Below are 10,166 nucleotides of genomic sequence, written 5' to 3' on the forward strand. Positions count from 1 at the left end.
AACAAAATGAGATACAGAGCTGAACTCATTCCTTTTGTAGCACACAATAAATGCATAATAACACACACATATTAAAGTATTAATTCAATAGATATTCAATTTCAATAAATTCAACATGCACATTTTTGACTTTAACAACATAGAGAAAAAATAATATTCCATTTAGGAAAAAACACCATAGTTTGTGCTCTACGGGGTGGTGACCAATCTGTTTTATGATATTTTATAACAAAATAATTAGAAAAAGAAAAAAAAACCCTGTATGACGTTATAAGGAATCAACAGGGCATCCGAACGATATTATATTGGAAGGGAATTGGTTTTTGGATTTTTTTTTTTTTTTGCAAATAGATCCAAAAATCCATAGTTATTCACAGAAAATTAAAATTTTTAGAAAAAAAATTTGAATTATTAAATTTTTCGGAATTTTTTTTTGAAAAATTAACTTTAATTTCACATATTAAATTTTCTTAATTTGGGAGGGGCCTATAGTCCACTCCTTGCGGACACTCCTGATTAATTTTCTTGTTAATTAAAAAAAGAGTGAATTAATGGAGTTAGCGTAGTTAATTATAATTTTACTTTTATATACCGTTATTGGTGGGTGATGTACGAGTTTTCATAACTCTATAAAAATATAGCAAAGTTTATCTGTATTTATGAATATATTTATGGATATTTGAAAAAAAAACACGTTTTTGGTCTAAGAAATAACAAGGAAACCATATTAATGAAATCTCATAAGCGTTTTGTATGAGGCATCAAGCGTGTAAGAAGTGCTCCCTGAAGTATATGATATATCTAGAGTTGAGTAGTTTGTAATGAAAAAAAGAGCACGAGGAGAAAGCGAGAGCAAGACATATGGTAAGGCAAGGACTCCTGTAAGCAGGACCGGGCACCCGCAAACATGAATTGGAAAAAAATCAATGCAACTTGTTTGGTAAGATAATAAGTAATAACTATTAGTTACTTTGTGCATTCCATCTTTATTGTGTTTTGTTATTCCAATCGTACCCACTAAGTGTTGTGCTTCAGGATGGAGCCACAACAGTCTGGTGTTACGATCCATCTGTGGCCAAACAAAGAGAGAATCCTTGGACTTGATACCGCTTGGCTGAGATCCATTCCAAGAGAAACAGATCTGAAGAAGACAGATTAGGCACCATCCAAAAGTACAAAGCTGTATTTCCTGCATTTCAGTGACTCTGATTTCATCTCTGAGTCTAAAAGAAGTCAGACCCTTGGCAAGGCTTTAAAGAAGAGGCAAGACAGCTGCTCACTTTTGATGCGTTCTTTACGGATCGCTGTTTTTGCGATTGATAATTTGTAAAAATGTTGGGAAGATAGTATGCTTATAACTGTCCTTCTTTTACAGGTACCTCAAACCAGATGTAGTACCATCCCTATGGCCAAACTCCCTCAACTACCTCTCAACTCCTAAAGCGTCATCAAAGCCAACTCAAGGTGCGACCACATCACGTAGGGCTCAACAGTCCAATGAACTACAACAGCATGCTGTGTTTCACGAATCATCAATTGGGGCGCTTTGGTACTACTCCAAAGAAGACAACAGACTTGAGTTTAAAGATACAGCCGAATTTTCAGAGTTTGTCAGAACTATGTGGAATATCCTAAACGTCAAGATACCTGGAGTTGGCTACGAAAAGAGAGATGAGCTTTGGGAACCAATCTCTGAGAAGAGCAAACTTGGCCTCTCTTTCTTGAGAGATTTTGTCAACTTTCTCATCGAGTGGCAAAGGAGTAAAGCACCTGGCCTAACAGCAGAAACCTTCCTAGCAACAAAGCAGACGTGCCTTGCCGTAGCCGATCTGGCAGAGTATCTTTTCATATGTACTCCTCGGTTTGTTCCAGTCTGATCCCATCGAAAGAAGGTTCGGCAGGTACAGACAAGACTAAGTGGAGGTATCTACTACATCAGCGTGAGACAGATCCTGGAAGCAGAGAAAAAGATTCGTATTCTGAGTCTTGTCAAATTCTCAGGTAAGTAGGATATTTGTTAATAGTAAGCTTCTTTATTTAGGTATTACTTATTTTTACAATATAATAATATCATTACAATATTTTACTTATTTAAATTTTCAGGTATGACTACTTCAGAAATTAAAGCTCTGCTGAATGAAGACCTGGTAAAAGCTGAGCTCATTTTGACTAACTGGCAACTAAATGACCTCCAGGAACTAGCTTCCAAGGGAGAAAGTAATGCTCTCTATTTTGTTGCCTGGTATATTGGTTTTTCTTTGAAGAAGAAGATCAATTGTACATCACGCCAAGAGTTAATGGTTATCAGAGATACACCTACGGACTCAATAACCTTCGATAACCCAAGCAATCAGCATGTAGACCTGAAATAGTTCATCAACATAATGAGCAGAAGGGGGTTTTCGACTCCGTCCGACCTTCTCTACCTCTCTTGTCTTTATACTCACTCCATGTTCTCTTACATCACAGCTACTCCTGAAGAGAATGACAGTTTACTTAGCACCCCAAATCCTAGAGCTTCATTGGTTGCCACATTCATTGACAGGATGCAGGACAGTTTAACTTCTGACATTATCGCCGTTGTGGGAGTAAAGTGCGAGGAAGTCAGCTTTTCTTCAAATAATTTCATTCGCTTTGTTTAATGTCATGGGTAAAAATTTTAACTGCTAAACTGAATGATGACATCCGATTTTTAACAAAAAAGAAAATGGTAGCTAAGAATTCAGAAGCTAATAGAAAAAAAAGCTAAATTTCAATCAAAATCTTCTGACTTGTAGACTCGGACCAACTTTTTGCTAGTGCCTTTTCTTTTTTTATATGTTTTTAATGTTTATTTTGATTAAAGTACTAATAAAATACCACTTCTATTAGAAATATATAACCTCATTTTTATTATTTAGATGATTTTCCCTAGCAAAATACTTTTAAAAAACTCTTTATTTTGTAGCAAAACACTTGAAGAGAGACATTCCATATATACATGATATACAAAGATCCATATTGGAAACGTGTACAGCAGTCCTTGGGTAAGGCAAAATTATAAGCCATACTTCAGAGGGAAAAGTTGACACCATGACAATAATAAATCAATAAATAATCAACAGAAAAAAAAAAAGAGCTCACAGAGGAAATAATTATCCTTTTTCAATTTTTATAGGTATTTTTTTCATAACAAAATAATCCACTCAAGATATACCTATACGGTATTAAAAACAACAGAGTGCACTGCATAATATTGTTCTCTGATGTACTGGGTGGTCCAGATAAATTGAGAAAATGTTTAAAGGCTTATAACGAACTAACTAACACATCGGTCAATAAATCCCGGGCCTAGATAGGAGAAAAAACATTTTTTTTTGTCAAAATTCATTTTTATTCATCAATATTTTAGAACGATATAATCATTCCAACGTTTCTCTAGCTTTTGAATACCATGGGTGTAAAACTATTTATCGAGAACATATGCTTCAGTTTCGACAATAATTTCTTCGTCTGAGACATATCTCTTTCCACGGAGCATCTTTTGAGTTCTGCAAAGAACCAGTAGTCGCTGGGGGGGGCAGATCTGGAGAATAAGGTGGGTGCAGTAGCAATTTGAAATCCCATTTGACCAATTTTGCAGCTGTTTTTATTGGCTTGTGACATGGTGCATTGTCTTGGTGAAAGAACACCTTTTTCTTCTTCAAATGAGGTCTTTTTGGGTAATTTCGGCATTCAAACGATCGAAAAAACCGATATAATTGTCGCTGTTGATTTCCGAATCCCAAAATAGAGTGGGCATGACCTTCCTTTGAGTCTTTGGATGGCTTTCTTTGTCTGCATACAAATCAGCAGACTCCCGTTTTGATTCTAGAGTAAAGTGGTGAATCCATGTTGCCTCTATTGTGATGTACCGACGCAAAAACTCCTTCTTATTTTGCGTGAACATCTCCAAACAGCTCTTTGAATCATATTCTCGTTGCTTTTTCATACCCAAATGTTCGTGTATGATGGTGTAAACACTACCTTTTGATAACTTCAGAGTGTCAGCTATCTCTTGCAACTTCACTTTGCGATTTCCCATGGTGATTGTCAGGATTTTTCGGAATAACCGCCTCATTTGGCCAACAAGGGCGTTCAGCATCATCGGTGTCCTTACGACCACGTTTGAAATCGGCAAACCATCGTCTGATGTTTGTTTTCGATGGGGCAGAGCCCGGATAACATTTTTCAAGCCAAGCTTGGGTTGGAATGGTGTTTTTCCCCATAAAAAAAGCAATGATATATCAACACACGAAATTGCTTTGAATCCATCGTTTTTAAGAATCACAAAAGTAGCATCACTTAAACCACTGTAACTCGATAAATAATAAACCAAACGTCATGAAATTTTGACAGTAACATTTCAAATGTTTGTACTTCCGAAAATATTTTGTTAGTAACGCCATCTGGTAGTTAGGCCCGAGTCTTATTGGCGGATGTGTTAGTTAGGGTAGAACCATATACTTTTATTAATTGAAAGCTACATTTAAGTGAATTCGATTATTTTTTATGATATTAATTCTAATACACGTAAGATCCAAGTAATAAATCCTTACATACATAAATACTTGTATACACATAGACAATATCAACCAGATAAATAAAAAATCACTACAAACAATAAATTCAATAATATGACCAAATTATTTTATTTAAATTGTCAATAAAATAACTAATATGTTTTTTTTTTGCAAAATTATAATTCATTCATAATTCCAATAGGTGGAGCTGAAGTAGTGAAATAAAATATTCTGCATTAAAAAAATGTGACGCTCCACTTATCCAAATATTTGTGTTTATTATGTTTGATATTTTCAACATTAAAATAAAAACATATGTATCATATTCATAATGAGATCATTCTAAGTAAACATATTTTAGTGGTCAGGAAGAGGGCTTATGACTGGACAGTGGAGATTGACCAATTATACAGATCTATTTTATCAAAAATTGATGGATTTAATTTTTATGATTATGTAAATTCTCTAGAGCAACTTTTTGAGTTTTTTCTTTGGATGTATACTTGATCTAAGTTAGTTGAATATTATGCATTTTTTAAACATACATAAGTCGAAAATAACAATCGAAATCATTAATTTTATTATATATATATTTTATTCATAAAACAATATTTTAAGGGACTGAATAATTATTAGTTTGCTTAAGATAACCAAAAATGGACTAATACCCACCATGATCAAAAATTATTTTTTGGTAATTGAAGGGTAAACCTAGAGGTAAATAGACAAAACAGTTTCACATATGCCAAACTTTTAAAATAAAATACAGTTAAGGCACCTGAAACATTTCCATAGAGTTGACCCAATTATACGTACCGAAATTAACCAAATTAGATCATTAAATGAGTGTCGAATAACATTTTCTAAACCAATTTTTGCCGTCATTAAATATGTATTTACATTTATTCAATAAATGAAATTAAACGTTGACAAAGAAATATTATATTGGTGATAGGCATTCTATCAGTTTAAAAGAATCTTGCAATTAATTCCACTTGGGCATTTAGTCACTCTACCATTTCCTGACACCGTTTTTTCTCCCTCCACCATTCATTCATAAATAAGCACTTATTTTTTTCAGAGCCTTCGGGGCATTTATATAACTCAGTATAAAATATTGGAGTTTCTGTCGCTATTTGAGTATTACTACACCCAGAGCCAATCTTAGCAATGATATTACCCTCGTACTTTTGTAAAACTTCTCGAGATATTTAAAATTTGATTTCCCCTTTATATTTGTGTCGACAAGAGTGTCTTTTATCCTAATTAAAGCTCTTCTGAGCTCATACTCGATAAGGGAATTTAATCTCGTCCTTGACGCTATCGTCGAGATCCTTTAGGACCTATATTCTATCTCAAGCTTATTTTCTCTAAACTGCTGGCGTGTACACTTTCAGAATATGGCATCTATTTTTTCGAGAGCTTTGACTGCTGAAGAACCTCTCTTCTTTGTGTCCAACACATTCTATAATAATCATTTCTGTATCTGGATGTCTTATTGTCCTGCACCCTTTCATGGTTAGAACCACGAGGTCCCGAACCCTCTCCCTGTTTTAAATGTGTACGGATCCTAATATATTTCTCCTCACGGTCTCTCCCTCAATATTAAACCCTTCTCTATACACCTTCTTTTCATACCTTTTCTCCTAAAAATGACAGTATTGCTTATTAAGTAACTTTAAATAATGAATATTCTATTACTTATAAAATATATTATGAATTAATAATTATAGTTATTTAACTTATAAAAATACGAAAAAGTTCGGGTACTATATATTTCCAGATATAACACTTGGGCTTAAAAGTCCCCTGCTTTATATATAGATCGTATTATTATTACTTTTTTAATTGACCTCATTTTCAGTTAGTACCAATCTTCATCAGACAAAGATTCAAAATGTCATAACAATCAATTATTATGTTATGTATTTCTATCAGTCATTTAATTTGCTTCAAAAAAAAAAAAAAAAATGCAATTTCTGTACTACAAGAACTCTGAAGGTTCTTAAATGACCTAAGTTCAAGATTACCTTTATAATGAGGTTTTATGTGAACTTTAAAGCGATAAATCTAAATTTGTCGGCTAGCATTTGAATTTTTTTTTGGTATAGATGACAAAGAGTCCTCAGGGGGAAAGGCTGTAGTCCCTCTCCCCAAATACATATTTTTCAGCAACACATAAAATTATTATTTTTTATTAATAATTTTAAATGTTTAAATCTTCGAAAATAACTCCTTCATTTAAAAAATAAAGGTAATTCGATCAAATTTAGCCTCTTTTAAAAAAGATATTGAACTATTAAACATTTTTCAAAATTCTTTTTTTGTTTCTTCTAAAAAAAAGCTAATCCAAAATGAAATCCTGTGGACACCCCCGATGAGTATAGTCTAAAGATGAAATTTTTTGAACATAAATGATCTTTCGCTTTTTTCTTTCGTGCTCATAAATCTTAAATGCTTTCCTATAACAAATATGTGATTATTAGTAGATGAGACTCGATCCGAGACAAAATTCTATTTTCTAGCTTAGTTTTGAGTAATATTTTCTAGACCAATCTGGAACAAATTTTCCTTTACTTCTAAAATGACAGCGGAAATTGTTTTATTTATTTATTAATGAAAATAAAATTCATTTTCCACATCTTAAATTTATTTTCCAAAAAAATAGCTTTTAGACCGAATTAGTTAAAAAAAAAATAACACTTCTCACACTGGTCTAAAACTTTCAGAGCGAAACACAAAATTACTATGTTATCCAATGTCCTATTGGAAACCCTGAACACCTTGAATTAAATTTTAGATGAAAAAAAAAAATTATTTAAACATGAATATTAGGGTGTTCATATTTGTATTTATTTTCCGACAGTCTGGAAAAATTTACATCTATAAAAGTAAAAATTGTCAGTTAGTACTGCAGATGTGTCTAAAAAGTCCCCCGACAAAAATTATTGTAGGTATTTGTCTTAATATCAACTTATTATATGTTTTAGTGACATAAATAGATACTTTGATAAACGTACATGATTATTTATAACTACTTAGCGTACCCGGAATGTTGTCTATCCAGTAATGTCAAGGAGAACTGAAATGCAATAAAAATTAACCACCAAAATTTTTTTATCGACGTAGCTCCAGAGAAATTATTCTCTTGAACTCAATGTGTACATGTTAGCATCCATTAAAATTCCTAGAGAAAGAAATATACTTAATGTATATGGACTTCACAGTTCACAAAAGATTTCTAGGTTAGATGGAGTAATTGTAATACTCGAATGATTACTTATGCTTAATCAGTGCAACTTTATCTAACCAATTCAAATTTTTGTTTTGGCTGAAAAGTGGTGCGCTTTCCTGATGCAACACTCACTTAAAACGTGGACAGAATTTATTATCTGCCAGCCTCGTTTTGTTTCTAAGCTGAACTTCTTTATTTATTTTTGATATATTATGTATTTTTTTAGTATGGCGAATGAGTCACATACGGGTGTAAAGGGTTAAATATTCTTAACAACTTCCAAATAATAATTTGTTTGGCCCAAATCATATAGTTATTTTTAAAATTCTTTTTATGAACTTATTTTGCTACATTCCTACATGTAATATTTCCAAATTTGGAAACTCTAGCAAGATCAAAATCCTTCCAAGTTTACATTTAACCACTTTGACCTTTTATCTTTTTTTATTTATATAATATTTCTTTAACACTGAATTAACAAGAAGATTTAAAAAATGTTCAGGAATATTAAGCAAGATCTTCTCTACACTCAACAATTATTTTTCCTTCAGACCATATAGGTACATAGGCTGTGTCATCTCTTTCTTCTTCAAAGCAGGGTTCTCCATCTACTTTAGTTTTAAAGTAAAATCGATATTGTCCAAGTTTTGGCAAATTGTTTTTAACTTGATATAAGGTTATTTGAGAAATAGCTGTGCTGCATGGTATTTTAACACGATAAGGCATACCATTAGGTTCATTACTAAAAGTGTAGGTAACAGAATACATCACATGCTTCGACATAAGTAAACGACGATTAACCTCTTGCAGCTGTTGATGAGTAGTGGAATTGGTTAAATTCTGATCATTTTGCCTTACCCTCTGTCGAGCATAGGTTTTTGACGACTTGGAAGAAAATTTAGGACCATTTCTGAATCTACACTGATCTTCATCAGTTATCCTCGATGAAGAAGATACATTGCTGACCCATTCTTTTACTCTTTCATGACCATTTGAAGAAGACATTGAATGTTGCAACTGTTTCTTTTCCAACTCACAAGAATAGGATGAACTAAAAAAAGACGGGTCTAATAGTCCATTCGATATGCTTGGATTTTGGAGACTAACATTTTTAATTGTACCAGGTAATGTCTTACTACAATTCCATTTTGTTCTATTAGGTGATCTTGGAGGACCAAAAGATTCACCTGGTGAACGTATATGAATAGGTGTTTTATCTTTCCATATACGACTTACATGTTCATCGAGAATAGACTGATCTGATTCAAACCCTTCCACAGAGTCTAACTTATTACTCAGAATTTCAAAAGTTTTTTTTTCATAATGTTTCTGATCAAGATAATTTTGCAAACGTTCAGTAAGTATTCCTGCAAACTCTTTAGGACTTAATGGATCCGGTGGAACTTGGCCAGCTCGAACAGGTCTTGGAATAGTTTTATCTTCTTTTAAATAATTATAATTGAGATTATCTTTGATTTTCTGACGATCAAATTTGAGTTTATGCTTGGATTTCTTTTTATCTAGGACGGAATTATCGGTAAAAGAGGAGTAATTATCATCCGTAGTAGTATATGCCCCAGAAGAACACGATTGAAGTTCAGAATCTTGTCTAGAAACTGGGTTATATGCAGAGCCAAAGGCATCAAAGGGAAATGAGGCTTCGTGATCTCTTCTTCGTCGCTGAGTGGAGTAAAGAGCATCTCTTGTAAGAGGTACTGAATGAATATCTTGAGGTCCAGAGAGGTTAAGAACAGTATACTCATGCAGAGTAGGCAGAAAAGAAGAATTCGAGTTAACCAATTTAGAAGAGGATTTGGACGATACATCTTTAGAATGGTACTCTGATTCTGACACTAACCCAGGCTCCTGGAAGACAATTGAGCTTGTTTTGGAGTCCTGTTCAGAATTTTGAGCAGCTTGAAGATAGTTGAGGTAGATATCAGACTTGAGAAAGTTTGGATAGGCTGTTTGCAGCATTAATTCTTTCACTTGGTTTTGAGCCTTATCAAAGATTGTGGGTGCTGGACAGGGCTTGGACCTTAGCTCACGGAGAATGTCACCCTCCACTTTTTCGCTTAAATTAAGCAATGAACTACTTATGAAGTTTTTCGTGATTACACGGATGTATTTCTCGATCACGCGTTCGTCCTTCTCCTTTTTCAGCCCCTCGCAGGCAAACCAAAACTTGAGTAAGTGCGACAAAGATTCTTCTTCCAAATACCTTTGGTACAACCTTACTCCTTCACCATCACCCAGCACATTATCCAGGTTCTCAGCCCATCCCAAACAATTGACACTCCTCGCCACTTCCACCTCGCCTCTCACTCTCTCCTCCATACCTTCCACTGCATCACGTCGGCACTCCGATGACATTCTCACATCATCATATC

The 10,166-nt window shown here is 33.6% G+C and overlaps 1 protein-coding gene and 1 long non-coding RNA gene across 2 annotated transcripts; one reads left to right on the top strand and one right to left on the bottom strand.

The window, feature by feature from the left end:
• The first annotated feature begins 1,836 nt into the window (after positions 1 to 1,836).
• Positions 1,837 to 2,881, top strand: LOC139906935 (uncharacterized). Its single transcript, XR_011783167.1, has 2 exons — positions 1,837 to 2,001; positions 2,104 to 2,881. It is a non-coding gene; the product is annotated as an uncharacterized lncRNA (long non-coding RNA).
• A 5,320-nt stretch (positions 2,882 to 8,201) lies between these two features.
• Positions 8,202 to 10,161, bottom strand: Axn (protein axin). The gene has a single exon (XM_040723850.2). It carries the CDS (start codon positions 10,147 to 10,149, stop codon positions 8,284 to 8,286), a length of 1,866 nt encoding a protein of 621 aa, XP_040579784.1. The 5' UTR covers positions 10,150 to 10,161; the 3' UTR covers positions 8,202 to 8,283.
• Between the last annotated feature and the right edge of the window lie 5 nt (positions 10,162 to 10,166).

Source organism: Lepeophtheirus salmonis, chromosome 13, assembly GCF_016086655.4.
Source record: "Lepeophtheirus salmonis chromosome 13, UVic_Lsal_1.4, whole genome shotgun sequence".
Classification (NCBI taxonomy): Eukaryota; Metazoa; Arthropoda; class Copepoda; order Siphonostomatoida; family Caligidae; genus Lepeophtheirus; species Lepeophtheirus salmonis.

What these genes read in the sequence shown, in the direction of transcription:
- Axn (XM_040723850.2), bottom strand. Translation starts at nt 10,149, where the DNA reads ATGTCATCGGAGTGCCGACGTGATGCAGTGGAAGGTATGGAGGAGAGA.